Source organism: Lolium rigidum, chromosome 1, assembly GCF_022539505.1.
Source record: "Lolium rigidum isolate FL_2022 chromosome 1, APGP_CSIRO_Lrig_0.1, whole genome shotgun sequence".
NCBI classification, from domain to species: domain Eukaryota; kingdom Viridiplantae; phylum Streptophyta; class Magnoliopsida; order Poales; family Poaceae; genus Lolium; species Lolium rigidum.
In genome coordinates, this window is record NC_061508.1 from 96,136,577 (window position 1) to 96,155,622 (window position 19,046).

The 19,046-nt window shown below is 46.4% G+C and overlaps 1 protein-coding gene across 1 annotated transcript; it reads right to left on the reverse strand.

The window, feature by feature from the left end:
- Window positions 1-9,224: 9,224 nt before the first annotated feature.
- On the reverse strand, window positions 9,225-14,890 carry LOC124678186 (UBX domain-containing protein 1-A-like). Its single transcript, XM_047214102.1, has 13 exons — window positions 14,781-14,890; window positions 14,141-14,236; window positions 13,771-13,847; window positions 13,369-13,439; window positions 12,346-12,400; window positions 11,859-11,920; window positions 11,684-11,765; window positions 11,068-11,138; window positions 10,913-10,994; window positions 10,397-10,471; window positions 10,243-10,317; window positions 9,769-9,888; window positions 9,225-9,687 (listed from the first exon to the last, which is right to left on the reverse strand). Exons 2-13 carry the CDS (start codon window positions 14,232-14,234, stop codon window positions 9,505-9,507), a joined length of 1,047 nt encoding a protein of 348 aa, XP_047070058.1. The 5' UTR covers window positions 14,235-14,236; window positions 14,781-14,890; the 3' UTR covers window positions 9,225-9,504.
- Between the last annotated feature and the right edge of the window lie 4,156 nt (window positions 14,891-19,046).

Here is a 19,046-nt window from a genome sequence, read left to right on the forward strand (position 1 = left end):
GTTGGAGTTCTGTTGTTTTCCTGACCGGTTGATGGCTCTGTTAATTCAAAGTCGGTCTCTTTGAGCCTACTGTTTAAAAAATACTCCGAGTCTCCTCTACTCCTAGATGGAGAACCAAGGACTTTGACAATTAAGGCCGCGTTTGGTAACTTGCACGATGGTAGATAGAAAGTATAAGGTGAGAAATATTCATTTGTCAGTGGGTTACCAAACGATGGGTTAAAAAAGCATTGGCCAGCACGAACCTCAAAGCAGCCAAAAAGGCCTCCGGGGCAGGGTTCGCTCTTACTGCTAAATCTTTTTTGCGAATTGGCAACTCTATTAATCAAGCAGCGATATTACAATCGTTTTGGCAGAGTGCCATTACAATCGCTCTTACTGCTAAATCAGTCGTTCCTCCCGACTAGATCTGTTTGGGAAGAAACCGCGTGAAAATTTCCCTTAATTTCAATGCCAGGCTGATGTGTCCTGATATGGTAGCCTCACATGGTATGCAGGATGCAGCCACAAGTAAACACACAACCCAAAATCATTCGTTGGCTCGGCAAATGCAACCCAAGCAACCAAACAAACCGACGAAAACGTTTTTTACCATTTTTAAACGGACCAAATTCCATTAGGCCAAAAATATGTGATGTTTTGAAGCATGCTTACACGAGCCCAGGCAACCGATCACGTCCTAAATGTGAAATAACTTACGCTTTATTTCTGCAAGCTTGACATAGAGCTCAACAAGTTTTTGGACTCCTGAATCTACCATACCTTTTTTTAAAATGTTATCATAAGTGCCATATTATGCACATCAAGTGTCATCAGTTGATGACAAAGCCGATCTCTTGCTTGTTTAAAAGTTAGAACAGACTTAAATCTAAATGTTATATTATGATCCAAATTCATATACTAAAGGGAGGCTAACTTCTGATGAGCAGAGCGAGGCCCGTCGCCGGCAGCCCCCGCGGTACGGATCGTTGCCACCGTTTATATATACATCTTGCAAGCTGCCGGCTAGGGTTTATCAAATTATAAGATAACCCACGATGTTTGTAAACACTCCTCGATATAGTGAAGTTTTGCTGGCTGGCGTCCGTGTTCTTTTCCTGTTCTGTGTTGGAAGGGGTTTTCCACGTTAAATCTTGTGTCCCCTACGTGTGTTCTTATTATTTACTTATCGTTTTTGTACTAAACCCGTGAAAAATACAATTGGTAGAGGAAAAGAAATCACTTTCATGATCAGATCGAGGACGTCACGACAAACAAGATGGCTGCATTGGACTAAGAAACGTCTCAACGGACGGCAACGCTTACTAACACTTCGTTGCAGTGGAGCTGAACATAATCAAAGCTTATCTATATATACGACGTGACGTTGGTAGTCTTGGGCCGAAGCAAAGTCAGAACAAATTGGGTACGGAGGAATTACACTGTTGTTTGAGGAAGGAACATCATTTTCTTCCATGCATTGCATCAGCACCTTCAACTACCACAATATTCCGGAGTAACTTTATTTGTTTTGGAAGGTCAGGTGCTAGAACCAGAGGACAAAACGACTGTTTAGACTGGTTGTTGGTCAAAAGCACTAGTAGTCCAGTACATACAGCATCATCCTAGGTTATGCTAGGATAGCGTGGTAGACGAAGCATGGATTTAGGAGGAAAGGTGTTCAACCTTTTCCTCGGAATTCTGCTCCCTCACCCTGAGTCCATGGATCGACCGGACCCTGGTTACGGCATTAATTCTTTTTTTCCTCCTTTTCTACGAGTGCAACAGCCCAATCTAGCCGTATCACTCTCCTCTCCATCGTGAACAACGGTCGTCTGCCGTCATGGTGTGTAGCAACGCTCTGCCGTCCTATGGTTCACTGGGATCGACGCCGACATTGCTGCCGTGGAAGATCGAGTACAGTGATCGACGCGTCGCGTCACCGACGGCGTTCCACACTTCTGCTTCGTGCTGCTGTTGGATGGATCCACCGAGCAGGGGGCCTTGAGTCGTCGCGTACAGGTGCATTCACTTTCGGTCCGGATCGCGGCCATCTCTTCTACTCCATCTAGCTAGCTACCTCGGCCGGCGGCATAGAGAGAGAGCTGGAGGAGAGAGCCGAGCACACGGCGGCATAGGATCCCATGTGCGCTGCCTCCGATGGATGCATGCACGAATGCCTCGGCCCATCCCCATCAATCATAGCCCATGTCCAATCCACCACCTCCTTTGTCGGAGCAGTAGCCTAAGCTATTGTTTTTTGGCAAAATATTTTGGATGCACGTGTTTATCTGAACAATTTAAGTTGTTGTGCATATGAAATAAGAAAGTTACGCTAGTTTCAGTGAACATCGTCCGAAACCGATTTTGAAGAGAAAACATACATTAGGTCTAGTACAGTCAGAAACAAACTCTTTCGATCTGCAATAGCTAATTCCCAGTCTAAAAAAGCGGGACTCTAAACAATCTACTAGGTGGGGTATTTTGGCCAGCTTATGGGTAGCCGATATCAACACTTGGTATGTGATGGATTATATTTTATGGTTCTACTTTGCCTTTATATATTTTATTGAACTAAAATTCAAATTGTATTAGCCATGTCAATTTCTTCGGTTAGAGAGGTGAGGATATGTTTGCTCAATTGTAAAAATGATGGTTTTGAGAGCCCATCTTGAAACAAATCAATTTGCGTTGAAAATGACAACAGGGTTTTAAATATGTACGAAATGACAACAAAATGATGAAAATAAGAAAAAAAGCGAGACACAAGATCACCGTGGATTACTTTTACAGTGTGGACACCATCTGCTATAGGCTTTATTATTACCCATTTATAAAGAGCAATCTTCAGAGTGAACATCTCTTGTCTTAACTCAAAAGACTTATTTTTTAGGTTCAATATGAATAAGCTTGCTCGTTGGGAATTTTCTAATTATAATCATGAGAATATATCCGATATTCTTGAGCTACGCATAAATCATATTTGAAAGATGCGTAGATGCGTATTTTTTCTATGGTTTAACCCCTAATTGAGCTACCATTGTTTTTACTGGTGGTGAAGACAACATATGGTAAGGCCTTCTCGGCGACGAAGACCATCGAGATCGAGTTGCGCAAAAACATGCCAGGAATGGCTTCTTGATGAATGATGATGTGCTACATCGAGCGAGGGATATTCAAATATCTTGATCGATAAAGCTACAGAAGATATGTCCTTAAAGCTTCACTATTGTACTAGGTGATTGTGTACAAATTATACATAGTAATATTCTCTCTCTCCCTCTCTCCCTCTCCCTCTCCCTCTCCCTCTCCCTCTCCCTCTCCCTCTCCCTCTCCCTCTCTCGGCAGCCGTCAGCATGTGCCGCTGGGCAAAGCCTGCAACATGCTTTCATTTTCCCAATGGGACCGTGTTCTTCTTGGTGGTGGTGCAGATCTTGGATGCCGGGGTGGCAACCCCGGAAGGTGGACTACGCGGGCGTTTCTTTAGCGAGCGGCGTGTGGCAGTGGTGATGGCCTTGCTCTTCGGTCATGGTGATGTGGTTCCCTTCTCCATGCATATGTGAGCTCCGTCGGTGGCAAGTCTTGGTTCTTCTTGTACCATTTTGGTTTATCTTTGATCTAGTTTGCAAGAGGACCTTCTCATCATCTTGTATCAGTTTGTGTATAACTTTATTTATAAATAAAGTGGAGCGAGAGCCTCTAAAACTTTTTAAATCGTCGCTTCATTTTTAAAGAATTCGCCCTATCTAAAAAATGTTTCCGTCCTCTTCCACTGTACCCGCAGGCTACTGCTGCAACCCTAGTTCATAGCAATTTTATGAAGCTACATGCATGTACTCCTCGCTCCTGATGCGCCCATGCGGAGAATTATTGCATTACGTGCAGTGTCATCGCACGGGTGGCAACGTCGGGCGACTCGAGCGTGTACCCAGATCTTCGTTCGTACCACACGACAACGAGCATTCAAGAAGGCGTTGGTTGGATGGATCTCCGATCATGAATGATCAGTTCGTTCATCGAGTGCTGTACGCAAGAAGAGAAAGATCGCGTCGGTCCTCGGCCGTGCGATCCGATCCTCTGCTTCCAGGTACTCTGTCTGTAAAGGCAAATCCAGAACGAAGACGTGATACACGTACCACTTTTAACGTACGATTACACCGAGATGATGGCTAATCACCCTTGGAAAACTGTAATTCGAGGCGTCTCTAGTCTAGTGGGGCCAGGCTATAATTAGTTTTTCCCCACACCATTTGAGCAGGTTAGTGAATTAGTTAGTGCGAAACTGAGCATTGTATGGAGATCGAGCCCCATGTCTGATGCCTCGTTAAATCTGAATTATTCTTGTGGTGGTAAAGTCACCTGCTTAGCGTCGAGTTGGTGGCTTCGACAATCTTCAGACTCTAGAATTCTACTAGTGTTCAGTAGGCACATGCTACATTCGTCCACAGTTTGTGTTTAGTCTTCTTAAAGAAATGTTAATTTGTCGGTGCACGTTTTCCATTCATCATAACCAAACCATACGGTGAAAACATTGCAGCTGGAGCACGTCCCCGGCTGCGAAATTTGCGCGCTCCCGCTACGTGTGGGTTAAGAGCATCTCCAACAGACGCGCCAAATTTTAGCGCTGTAAAACTATTTTGCAGCACGCTCCATCCGTATTTCCCTGCATGAGATTATATTTTTCTCCAACAAAAGCTCTAAATTTTGAAGCTGTAAAACTGAGTACTTATTTCTACGCGCGATTTGTACTGCGCGCTCTTTTCGGCGCGGTAGATATAGCACACAGGATAGCGCTTTTGCAGCCCGCTCCACTTTACAGCACCGTTTGTAGCATCTGTTGGAGCACAATTTAGGTCACACGAGCTAAACTAGTTATTTTTTCGTATACAACGCTGCATACAACGTCTGTTGGAGATGCTCTAATAGACCTACCTCGTTTCCTTCTTTGCTTTTCCTTTATCACCTGGATGATACTTGGCTGTCTTATCTCTTTGGTAATGAAAATCGACCCCATCGCCAGGCCATTTGGAAAAAAAACATACCTACTTCCTCGTCTAGCCACCACCTCTACTCATCTCTCCCCCTTCGAGGCCCCTTCTTGGTGGACCGTGACAAGGCTTTGGGTACGTGATGGGCGGCGGCTCCTCGTGGTGAATGCAGCCCTCTTGCACGGCGGTGCTTCCACGCTGACGTGATGGCTCACGACGGTGGCCATGACTATGGCGCCGAAGCTCGTTGGTGGCCTCCAAGAGAGGAGGGTGTGACATCTTCGCCGGAGTTGGATCTAACAGATTCAACCTCCCTGGGTGCCTGCATCTTGGCTCATTGGGCCATTTCGCCGTTGCTAGCAATGAGGAGTGCATGGTGGACAAGCCGGTCCGGATCAAGGTGGCCATCGTAACCTTGTTGAAGGTGTCAGTGACGCAGTCCTCAATCCATTCGTAAGCGCTGGGGTGGGAGGGGGGGAGTACCCTAGATCGTCCGGGTCAAATGTTGGTTGCGCCTACCGTCATTCTCTCCCTTGGGGACAATGTGTGGGAGTGGGATGAGGTTTCTGCTGGTGGTGTCCAAGTAAATAAGTGGAGCGGTGTGTTGTATCTACTACATCGGCGACGGCAAGACTCAGCAGCATTGTGCAGTAGGGTTTCGATGACAAATGTGTTGTCTGGTGTCGTGGCAGCGTCGATGGCAGGTCCGGCAACGGCTATGCGGATATCTGCCCTAGATGGTTCATCTGTTCGACGGAGGTGACAACTTCTAAGCAAGGACATGAGTTGCTCGTACACAATATGCTGCTCTGGATGAGTGCTCATGTTTTACCATAGGGTGACTCGGTGATGCCCGGTATCTGGTTGCTGGTATTTGTTTGTGTTTTTATGACGTAAGACCCTGATTATATTTTCTTCTCTCATTGTCAGATTTGTAGGAATACGATGGCTTAGGTTTCATTGATTTTTCTGTTAAACAAAATAGAAATAAAAGTCGTATGCATCTCGATAAGAGACCTAAGTCTCAGTCAACTCAGAAAAGTGCAACTACAGTTTAAAGAAAAGTGCAACTCGGTTCAGTTGCACATTTCTATCAGAAAAGTGCAATTGTACTTTTTTAACAGAAAAGTGCAACTCAAAGCACATTTTTGTAATTGACTTAGACTTAAGAAAATCTCAGTTGACTGAGACATAGCAAAACCGTTAACTTTTTCTAGATACGGATATATCTACAACTAAAATGTGTCTTCATACATCCATATCTAGACAAATCCGAGACAATTTATTTTGGAATGGATGTAGTACGGGTGAAACATATTGATGCCGCAGCCATGCTACATATTCCTCTGAACATGCAACGGTCTTGGACTCTTGTTGCCAGTTTGCCACTACATCCAACCTTGGCGATTTCGAATCTTTGCTAACGATTTCCATCAGGAAACATTCTCGTTCAAGACAAACTTTTCACAACGTATGGATCTAGCTTAATTCCAACAAGGTTCGACTACGGGCACATGATTAGAACAGGAAATCCATGTCTCAGAGCATCTCCACTCGTCCCCCCGACGAGGCCCCCGAGCGACGTTTTTTCCATCCGGACGGCGAAATTCGGCCCAGTCGCGCCCCCGGTTCCTCGTTTTCGTCCGGATTTGGCCCTTAATCCATCCGGCGAGCCCACGCCACCCCCGCCCCCCCGGGGCGCGCTCGGGGACTCCGGACGAAAGATTTTGGCGCGAAACGGCGTGTGGACCCGCGTAGTCGGCGACTGGAAAACCAAATCCTGTGATTTGCTTGCATATCCCCATTCCCTCCAATTTGCTTGCATATCCCCATTCTCTCCCGCCGAAATCCCCCAATCTCCTCGTCTTCCAGCTCCAGTTCCTGGCGGCGTCTTCTCGTCCACCACCACTCTCCTCCTCGTCTTCTCGTCCACCACAATGCCGCCGAAGGCGCCGGCGAGGAAGATGCGGAAGAAGAAGACGAAGCCGCCGGGCATGTCGAACGCCGAGTGGGCGGCGGACGAGAAACGGCGCGACGTGGAAACAAGCGCCGTGGCGGAGAGGGTGAAAAGAGCCGCCGCCAAGAGGTCGGCGGAGGCGGCCCAAGACGAACAATTGAGGTTAATCAGCATGGCCTATAGCGGCGGCATGTTCCCCGGCCAATGGCCGACGCAAGGTACAACAAGTTCCCCGTCTTCCTTCTCGCCTTCGCTCGTACTCGCCGTCGCCGACCGCCGTGTTCCAAGAGGGCGCCTACGTCCAACCGTCCAAGCCCACACCGTCGCCGCCCGAGCTTGACGTCGGCGGCGGCGGCCTGTTCGAGGGCACCTCGCCGGCCCTCGCGACGAGGGCCGCTCGCGTTCGGTGCGATGGCGGCGCCGAACGAAGAGGAGATCCACGAGATGATCACCTCCGGCTCCGCCGCCGCCGCTGCGAGCCCGGGGTTCTTCATGACCGCCGCCGCCGCGTGCCCGGGGTTCTTCACGCAAGAGGAGACGAGGGCGACGGCAGCTGTGGCGGCGCGCAACGAGCATCGGGAGGATGTTGCCGACGGAAGCCAAGCCGTCGAAGAAGAAGGCGAGGAAGAAGAAGAGCCAATTGAAGCCGCCGCCAACTCCGTCGAAGGGGAAGAAGAAGAGGAAGAAGGACTCGCCACCCGCCGAACCGCGTATCAAATGGACGCCGAAGGAAGAGGAGTGCCTCGCCGAAGCTTGGATGACCGTGTCCACAAACGGCATAATCGGGGCCAATCGGTCGTTCGACACATACCGGTTTCGAGTGAGGCGGGCGTACGAGGAACGCAAGCTCGTCGATCCCTACTTCAACAAGACGAACATGAACGTGTACCGGGGAGACAAGGCAATGGCCACCCATTGGGGGATCATGCGGACGGCGTGCAGCAAATGGCACGGCGTACGGGAGGAGATCGACAAACGGCCGATCGGCGGCCACGACTTGGAGCAAAGGGTATGATCCGCCGGCCCTACACCACCGAGGTACATCGTCGTTAGCTGACCCGTATCGCCGTGCTCTTTTTTCCCAGCCTGCGCCGAGCTTTGGACATGTACACGGACGACACCGGCCTGCAGCTCAAGTTCCTCAACGTCTACGCCCGCCTCGAGAAGTGCGAGAAGTGGAAGGAAGTTCGCACGTCCCTCTCGAAAAGCAAGACCGAGCGAGTACAACCCCGACGCTCCGCCGGCTTGCGCGGCGGAAGGGCGCCCGAGCTCGGCCGGAAGAAGCGGAAAGAGCTCAAACGGACGGACAATCCCGCCGACAGGATGCAGGCGTCGATCGACAAGTGCTGGGCCGACTTGAGATCGCACGCCGACGGGAGGAACGACAAGTTCGACGGCAGGTGGCGGGAGATGCTCGCCAACCAAGGCGCCCAGATCGCCCTAATGAAGACGACGGTGGCGGCGAAGAAGAGGAACACAGACTTGGCGTTCCTCATGGGCGGCGGCGACATGGAACTGATGGACGAGGAGACGAGGAATTGGTACCAGGGCCACCGCAACGACATCCTCCGAGCCACTACGTCGTCTCCGCCGGCTCCTACCTCGTCTACCTCACCATCTACCTCGTCGACCGCGGCCGCTTCGACGTCCACCGCCGCCGCTTCATCGTCGCCCGCCGCAGCCGCTTCGGCCACGGCGTGTGAGGAAACCGGTCCGTCGGACACCGCCGTGCCGTCCGGGACCGCCGACGAGCCTCGTCTCCGTGTAATTTCCCTCCGATCGCCGATCCGTGGCTGATCCTTTTGCTCCTTTTGCCGATCAACTGCCCGTACTTGTAGCGCGGGACGGCGATTTGTTTGAATTTAAACTCTATCCGCCGAACTCCGGGTGGACGACTGGAAATATGGTACTCCCCACGACTTAATTTCGTCCAATCCGGCGGTAGTTTCGTTCAGATTTGGGCGTGGGGAGCGCCAACGAGTGGGGATGCTCTCAGCAGCAGCTATCAAGAAGCTGCTGCTTTCTGAATCTAGGACGGTCCCTCCACATGCAGAATTGAAGCTCGAAAGTACAGTACAGGTGCACAAACAAAAGCTCAAAGCATGTCATGTGCCGACAGCAGCATGCGAGCAGGACAGGGTCCTTTTGATTTCCCTTCTCCTCTACCCGGATAAAAAAAGGCATTCAATGTTTTGCTCCGTGAGCAACAGTGATCCATCGTTAAGGCAAACAGGTTTCCTTGTCAAGCACAAACGAGCACGAACATGACTGTAAATGCCATGATTTGATTTCTCCTGCATGAGGATTCGCGAATACAATTGCAATCACGCACCGTTTTCTTTGGTAAGATGAGAAACGCCAGGCCATTGTTGCCAGAAACCCAGTGGATTTATTGGAATGCAATGTTGCGCTATGGTGGTACTACTACATAATTTGCCGGCAACAGGGGATAGATCCGATCGACGAGATCCATTCGCCACAGTGCCGTCCATTCGCTGGTACTCCATTCCATTACCACGAAGCTTGTACGAAGTAGATGGGCTCTTAATGTGATGCAGAGATGAATGAAGGCTGTCCCGCTCACTTGGAGAGCAGACCGAAGTAGGGATTCTCCATGGCAGACGCGATCTCAACCCCTGCGGCATTGAGGAGCGCCACGTCGACCTTGCTCCTCGGCATGTACAGGTAGCTGTTGTTCCTCAGCTTCTGGAACCCACACAGCTCCAGGAACTCGACGCCGCCTTGCAGACTGCACACCTTGTCCTGTTAAAAGCAGAAGTGGTAGGTTCAGGATGAACTGAAGCAGCTTTCTGAAGAAGAAGCTGTATCACGTTGTGTAGTTACCTTGAAAACAGGATTGCTTAGTCGAATCCTTCTGAACTTCTCCTCTTCTGGGTTCTTTGCTATGTTGGCGATTATCTTCAGCAATATTTGGAATGCTCTTTTGACTCTAGCATTGTCATCCTACAGATAAATTTGCAAACAACACACGTCAATTGGTTTCTGGCATCCGCATAACGCGAGGGGTTATTGAGTTATAGAGTTTCGTATGTCTTTGCACAAGCAAACTGCTGAATTCTAAGAGGGTGCTGACATTAGACTGCTGGGAAATAAAATGGAACACCAAGTCCCAGACTACAAAACATAAGCCTAAAAGAGCACATGATGCAGAGCAGAAACTGAACATCCTGGAGTGCAGAAAGTATAGTTTCAGTTATCTGCACTGACAGAAGTAGTGCAGCAGCGCGTGGAATAGTAATCAAGATCTTTTAACACCTCAATGGATAATAAATCATATATGCAGGACGATCATTTTACCTTGTGATTCTTTTTCAGAGTGCGCAGGCAGTCTTTCAGTTGTTCCGATGTTACAACAGGTTCAGTAGGTTTTACCTGATCAGTCAAAAAAGGGTGAGGAGTGTGTTGTCGTAGTTTTGCTCATGAGATGTAGTACTATGTGGGGGCTCTAGACCTTTTTGGGAGTTACTATCGGGGTTGATGCTACTGTATTTTCCTGCGGCAAACCAAGTCCTCTCCTCCTTTCTGCCTGCATAGAGGGTAATAGTTTAGGGCTTTTTAGCAGAGTACAACAAGCAATGTACTATTTCGCTGAGTCTGAAAGTTTTGAAGAAAAGTAGCAGCAAATGAGTAACACAGGGAAATTCCCAGTTGAACATGTAGGAAATTTTAATTGCACTCGACATAATTGATCATTGCATGATAGGCTTGTTCCATTTCAAGGAGACCAGATTAGTTTAGGCTGAATTTGAAGATGTCCACACACAAAAAAGATGTGTTATTGCATGTAGCTGTGGGTTTGCGGAGGCAAGATATAGGCATATAGCAGTAACTTTATCGATATGGAAACCAAGTGACAGTAAGGACTGCATGACATTCACTGAACCATTGTCAAACATTGAAATGAAAATAGCAGATGGAATGAAATACCAAAGGACCAAAATATTAGGTAGTTCAGAATCAGTGGGACCTTATCGTCATTTATACGTTGACGGATTCTCTCTCTTGCTCTTTTCTCCTCCTCTCGTTCTGCTTTTTGACTTTCCATCATGCTGCTTTAAATATTATTTTCGCAATGAGTACATTTGAGTTGAAAATGGTATATGGGTTGCATACGAAACCAACCGTTTTCTTTGTTTTTCTTCAAGAATCCGTTTTGCTTCCATAAGATCTTTAGCAGCTTGAATCCTCTCCCTCTTCAAAAAACAACAAATAAATTACACATGAAAGATAATGGTCGTAGAATATGTAACAGAGCTCAACAAATACTTTTGCAAGAACATCGCAATATTAGCACAGAGCTGTTGTTCATTAAAAACTATAGTAGGTTATAATTTTTATCATCCTCTATCATGTAACACTTAACGCAATGTAGGATGTGTTGTAATTGACTCCCTTGTTGAAAATCGAGTTAAATGGTTCTCATGTTGATGTGTCATTATTTTTTAATAAACAGTGTTCCTCTGTACTACTGCATGCAGTATTCAACACAGTGGAAGATGGTGGACAAGCGACAGGATACAACAAAGAGGGCTTCCCGACCAGCGCACACTTTAACATCCCAACAGAGAACAGTGCAGGCCAACATGAAATTCATCTCTAATGGGGCCAACATGAAGTAATTGCATCATAGCTGCTACATTGAAATGTGATAAGTAAAACCAAAGGAACACATTTTTGCTCTTTCCCTTTTACATTGTTATGATCTTTACTTCTTAATAGCATGGAGAAGTTGTCATACCTTATCCTCTTGGACTTGATTTTGGATTCTCCCTCTTGCTCTTTCTTCCTCGTCACGCTTGGACTTGTATAGTGCTAAAATCCTGCAAAGAGCAGGAGGGTTGCAGCCTTGGAGAAATATCAAACAAAATGCAAGCAGCTCACCGAACAGTATCTATTCAAAACAAGGTACACACCTTTTTCTATCCTCTTCTCTGTGTTCATCTGCATGTAGTTCTCTTTCCACCAGTGAAGTCTCCTGGTAAATGAAGTACGGGTGTGACAAAAGATAATGAACTACAAAACACTAGCCTGGGTTAGGTGAGGCAGAAAATAAAACGCTGGTGAAATGACAGGTGGTTGGGATGCGGCACCTACTACTCAACCTTTGACTAGAGTATTACATGGTGTAAGAACATTGAAACAAGGTCAACAGAAAACATGTGTGTTTGTATCTTGTTTACAGACATAATATTTTTAGTTCAATGTGGTATGAGAAATCTTTTATTGAGTCTACGCTGTGAGTAAAAATGGAGCAAAAGAATTGAAGTAAATTTCCACCTGGTTCAATCTTTTCCAGTAATGGTTCCGTGAATGACAAAAAGACTTCACTTAACCATAACATGCTAACATGATTAGAAAGGACTGAGATGTCAAAAATTACAAAGAATGTTTATCTGGCACCTTCTGACTTCCAGCTTCAGTTTGCTCCTCTTGTTTTCTCTCCTGTGCATGAGTCCTGCAAGAAAACCATGCCCAAGCCGATGATGCATTTTTATACTCAATAGCATAACAAAGGAACAAAACATCAACCGGTACATAGGCTTTTCATGGATATTAGTAAATTGTAATAATACTCTCTCAGTTACTTTATGCAAGTTACCCACGCATTCCAAGCTTGAAGTTTGACTAAGTGACTTACAGACTATATAAGGCATGTAAGTTATGTCACACAACAGTGATACTATTGGATTCATATTGAACAGCATTTTATGATGATATTAATTTTATGTGTAGAACCCACATTTTTATGATCTATATGTTGTGAAGGTTAAATCTTTAAATGTATGGCAGGCTTGCATAAAAAACGGAGGGACTAAGCATCTAACTCTGATGCATAACAAGCCTTGCATAAAAAGCAGAGGAAGTGAGTATTTAACTCTGACACATGACTTGCCTTCTTAATGAACATGCTAATACTAGTTCCCTCGCCCAAAAAAAAATACTAATGCTAGTTAAGAGGAATACTATGCTCATTTGCAACTTCCATTTTTCCAGTGCATGACATCAGACTGTTAATTTAGTAAGTGGGGAGGATTAATGGCACACTAGCAGCTATTTTATTTTGTAAACAAAGAAGGTTTAAAAAGGCTGTTCACTCCCTTGAACAATCCCCGACTCAACAGTTTTTTCCTTGAGGTATGGCATAGCAGGATGACAAACATAAAGGGAAAATGTTGTGGATTGTCAAGTGCAACAACCGGTTCATTCCAAAATCTAGGCGCTTGGGGAAAGGTGGGAAATATACTCTTCAGCACTCCCACTCGTATCTAGGGTCCCCCAGTCAAGTCTTGGACTCATGGTCGTTTTGATATCATATTGATTTTTTTATATATAAAACCACTCCATCCAAAAACTTAGGCTCTTGGGAAAAGGCAAGCAACATCTTCATACTTTCTTTTCTATAGCAGTCTGGAAAAAACTAACCTCACTACTTGAGCGCTGTTTCTCACTTCGTCTAATGTGTCACCACATTCAATGCTGATTTCTCTTGGAACCTAAAACATCCAAGGAGTACCCAGAAGTCAGAACAAGAGCTTCGAAAAACAATTGATATGACAATGCAGAAATGTAGTCATAGAATAAAGGAAATTTACTGGGATTTTAGCACTACAGAGCATTAGGTTACAGACTGCTACACAGACATACACCAACATGTAAGTTGCTTCATATTTAAGCATCTAACAAAAGTAGAAATGGTTGAATGCTGTAATCTCAGAGAAAACAATTCACAGTTATGTATTTACAGGATAGCCCCATTGAGAACGGAGTATATCAAGTGGGTGCAGAATAAACAAATAACGATTGCGTTATGAAGAAATAACCTACCAATGGCAACTGATCAATATCTGGGTCACTTTCATGTTCCAGAAGCCAATTTATCGCAGATTCAAGATTGGAATTACCTGATAAAGACATTGGAACATTTTTCCATTTCATTCAACAAGATATAGAAGAAAAATGAATATTTACAAGAAACGTGTTGCATAGCTTTGCAATTAATTCATTTACTTTGTAAAATTTCAAGAAACACAAATAGTACGATGGTTCAGCAGTCAGTACAATTATAATTGGTGAGACCATAGAATCAAATGCCTGTAGTGATAAACTGATAATTGATGGAATGCCAGCCTAACTATAATTGGAAACTATGTAATAGAAGATCTTTACCATCTAATCTCAATTGAAACAGACTTACCAGAATAATGGAGCGCCCTAATTGAACGAATGGCGGGGAATCCCATTACTTCAAGTTCACCAAGCATTTTCTTGTCAACTTGTGGGACAGCCATGGCTAGAAGTATATGAATAAGAATAAGAGCATGCAATTCCCACAAAATGGAAAACTAGAGGGGAGAAAAATCGACTTATGAAGAACGTCGGCTCACCTGCCACACAAATTATATAGACAAAGCAATCTTGCAAGCAAAAAGTATTATGAAATGAAGTTAAAGTGGGTAGCCCCATTGTCTTATAGAATTTCAGCTCAATTTGGAGAGAGATATATGATAATACTTCTGTTTCGTGTCTAGTTGAAGTTACCACATTCTGCAATTTAGGATATGCAACCTGTTGATATGCTGATCTTAGTCATTACTCTATTTGCCTTAACAACCATACTGGGTAGATCGGTTGTACCACACTGCCTGATGAGTATAAGCTGGAACTACAGGCCATAACGGCACAACTAGGATAAATTGCACAATTTGCATCAAAAGTCTGCAGAGCTAGAAAGCAGGACAAAAGGAATACAGTATTTTGAAGAAGTAATTCAGGTTTCAGGATGCACTGAGACTTTCAATACGGCAAGATGATGAAAGGCAAATAGAAATTCTCACCTTTCAGAGTTTTTCTCCACACTTTGTAACTTTAGAGCTAAGTTGGTATACAATCCTCTATAAGTAGGGTATGAAGCAATGTGTTACTGCAGATGGAGAGGGGCACGGGAAAATTATCTGAGGAGGATTAGAGCTTTGCTTCATTTGTACTTCATTCCTGTCTTGTCTTCCCAAATGGTTTTCAGGAAGCTCCAGTGACTTCTTTCTTCTTCCAGTTACTTATACCTTCCTTCCTAATTAGGATTTCTCTCTGGAATCAACACCTTGCTCACAACTGATCAGTTACTTCATTTGGAAATGCTTATAGAAAATCAATAGGGGACTCAATTAGACAAGAATAAAAAAGGTAGAATTATAAATTTACTGTACTTCAAGAATTTGACAGTGATTATCAGCATGCAATTCAGCTAAGTTGCACAAAGAACATGTCAGCATTTCTTTGGAGGTAAGTACTCCCTCCGATCCATATTACTTGATGCTAAAATGGATGTATCTACAACTAAAATGTGTCTAGATACATCTATATTAGCGTCAAGTAATATGAATCGGAGGGAGTACATGAATTACACAGCAAACATAACAGAGAATAAAAAGAAATTGGTTCAATCAAGTTGGCATGCCTGTCAAGCCATGGATACATGTTTCCTCAAAAAAATTCATGGATACCTCTGAAGCGCTGATATTGTAGAGTATTGGCAAAAGGTTAATAGGATTTGAGTCCAGAGCTGTGATAAAGGAACAATTGGTTTTTCATAGAAGTGATTGAGACTATTAGAAGAAGATTTTAATTCCTAACTGAACTTTTCTGCTATTCCTAAAAGGCATGGACGGAGTTGCAATCAGCAATATAAGGGTAGATTATTTAGAAATGATCGTGTTTTCATCTAACAAACAAAGCATCCTCAGGCAAGCTTGAGCTCATTTATAGTATGAAGACCCCTGTTAGATTCTGAAGATAAAAGATCAAAATGCAGGATCTGCTGCCCATCATTGCAAGCGTGGATTTGGATACTTTTTGAAAGAAAAAGGTGCTGACACGGCCAATACAGACAGGCCAAAATTTTACAGGAATCTCCACGGTTTCCAGATTTCCCGTGAAGGTGGCCTATCTCTGCAAAAATGAAACAAAAATGAAAAAAGAACAACTCGGACTTTAGTCTTTTTTGGGCAGTGGGAGTGGGGTTTGGAATAACATCAGTAGGCAAAGAGAGAAATATGAGAACCCTAGGCAGGACTTTTTCCTATAAATTATGTTTCATCCAATTCACTGTTAGCAGCGGAAGAAGTGATCTCATAGGAAGATTCAGGGCTATGAACAAGTTATTCATGGGAATGTTGCCTCACAGTAAGAGCTGATACAACGTTGTCCAGAAGAACAGGATATATTAGTGCATCTGATCAGAAGTGAACCTACAGGATGCATCATAGTTCCATTTGTATGCTTTAACCTACTACCAGTACTAGCATAGCCATGCAGCTATTGAACAGAAAAGGTAAGATTTCTCGGGAACTTCTGATGTGATCATCACCCAGCTAATGATGGTAATACCTCAAACCTACTATTTGCAAAACATGCGGCTAAATGTTGTCTTCAATGCTATTTCCAGGTACCATTGTCATCGTAAATCTCAAGAAGGATTGGAACTATTTCCAATCGTCGAAATGTACTCAATGATTCGTCGATGCTTCTCCTCCATAGTCGCTATCATCTCATCAGCAGCCTCATTGATCGTTCTTGGAAGGTACTTTTCCATCCGGTCAAACCACTCCCCCAATGTCATAGTCTCCAGGCTGCTTCTCCCAGCACGCTTCTCTGCCTTCTCCACATCCTCTACATCTCCCCCATTGCCAGCTGCCTCCTTCTTGTCACCCTGTTCCTCTTCTCCACCATCCTTTATCTCCTCAGCTCTGTTGTTGTCAGAAGCAGCACACTGAGCATTGGTCATCCCCTTTGGCGCTCTTTGTGCCGGCTCTCTCCCAGCAACTGGCATGATCTCCAGGCTGCTTCTCCCAGCACACTCCTCCGCATTCTCCACATCCCCTACCTTTCCTCCACTGACAATCGCTTCCCTCTTGCTATCGTCTTCCTCTTCTCGAGCACCATTTATCGCCTTACCGACATTGTCATTGATCATCCCTTTTGGCGCTCTTTGTGCCTGCTCTCTCCCAGCAACTGGCATGGTCTCCAAGATGCTTCTCCCAGCATGCTCCTCGGTGTTCTCCATATCCTCTACATCTCCTCCATTGCCAACAGCTTCCATCTTGCCATCATCTTCCTTTTCTCCAGCACCATTTATGTCCTTACCAACATTGTCAGAAGAAGCACACTGGGCATTGGTCATCCCCTTTGGCGCTCTTCGTGCCCGCCCTCTTGGAGCAACTGGCATGGTCTCCAGGCTGCTTCTCCTAGCACGCTCCTCTGCATTTTCCACATCCCCGACCTTTCCTCCACTGACAATCGCTTCTCTCATGCCATCCTCTTCCTCTTCTCCACCACCCTTTACCTCCTCATCGACATTGTCAGAAGCAGCACAGTGAGCATTTGTCATAGCTTTTGGTGCTCTCCGTGCCCGCCCTCTTGGAGCAACTGGCATTTCCTCCAATGCCTTGGCGGTCCCTTCCACTCCTCCCCCAGCTGCCACCTTATCACCCTTCTCCTCTGCCGGTGCAACCACCTCCTCTCTCTCCTCCTCCTCTTCGGGAACAGTCTCCATTGCACAAGGCGTTGTAACCCTTCCCCGAGCCCTTCTGGACCTTGTCGTTCGAGGCACTGGTGGAGGGGCGGCAGTCATTGCATCGTTCCCCTCCTCTCCCTTCTCTGATTCAGAGGGCTCAGCATTCTTCCTCCTCGTGCGGCGTGTGGCCACCGCTGCCTTCTCCTCTTTCTGTTCCTCCGCCTTCTCTGGTTCAGGGGGCTCCGCAGCCTTCTTCTTCCTACCGCGGCGTGTCTCCACTGCGGCCTCCTCGATCTCCTCATTGCCCGCGTCCAGGGCCTCGGGTGCAGCCGCCTTATTCCGTCTGCTCCGGCGAGTAACCATCTGGGGTTTCTCTCCCTCCACCACCACTGCCGCTGCGTCCAGCCCTTCCTTCTCAGCTTCGGAGGGCTCCGCCGCGACCCCCGGCTTCTTCCGTGTGCTCCGGCGGATGACTGCGGGGGTCGGTTCCTCCTCCACCACCTTCGCCGCGCGGCGCGAGGAGCGCCTAGGGGCGGGCTTCGCCTCCGAATCGGGCGCGATGGACACGGCGAGCTTGGTGGACTCGCCGAGGACGATCAGGTCCCCGTCGGAGAGCGGGGCCGGGACGGAGGGCGCGAGGCGGGCGCCGTTGAGGAAGGTGCCGTTGGAGGAGCCGAGGTCGGAGACGGCCCACCGGGCCGCGGGCGGCGGGAGGAACTCGACGGCGAGGTGGCGCTGCGACACGCCCACGTCGCGCACGGCCAGGTCGTTGCCGGAGATGACGCGGCCGACGCGGAGAGCGGCGCCCGCGCGGCACTGCCGGGTCTCGCCGGCGCGCGGGCCCTTCTCCACCGCCAGGGTGAGCACCGGCGGCGGAGCGGCCATTGGGGGAAACTGGGGGACCGGTCCAAAATGCGGAGGTGTTTTTGAATCCAGTGCGAGCGAGATCCAGTTTCGGGGCTTTTTTTAACGTCGGTTCAATAGTAGGGTCTTTTCTGTAAATCATCGCTGCTAACCCGCTACTGTGCCCCATCGATTGGAACCGCCTAATCTCGATCGGACGGTGGCCGAAATTTCTCCATGTTTTGTGCAGTTTATGAGAATGGAAGAGATACCAAAGAATTTAGGACATGGCTAGGGAGCACTCGGATGCTAATTAGTCCAGTCAAGCACTCATCCTAAAAATTGGAAAGTTTTGCACAGGAGATACAACACGTGCATTTAATGTTATGTATTTTTTTAAAGAAAAGTCACAACTTTCAAACCGTTTGTCGAAATAGAGATCCGTTTTCACCGTTAGATCTCTCGCGACGAGATCTTCAAAAGTAGATCCCATATGTATATGTTTCGACAAAAAATAATATCGAAAAGCAACTTAGTTATTGTGAAAAACCAACTCTACTCTTGTAGCAAACCAAGTCCGTACAAATAGTTGCTTACACTATTTATTTAATATTTGAAGCCAACCTAGTTTATGAGACATACTTACTTAGCAAAAATAGCAGACTTATGGTAATGAGACTTACAACATTGCACTATTATTTGCCCACCATAGTTTCTAGTATCATTCGTAACCAGACAACTTAGTACC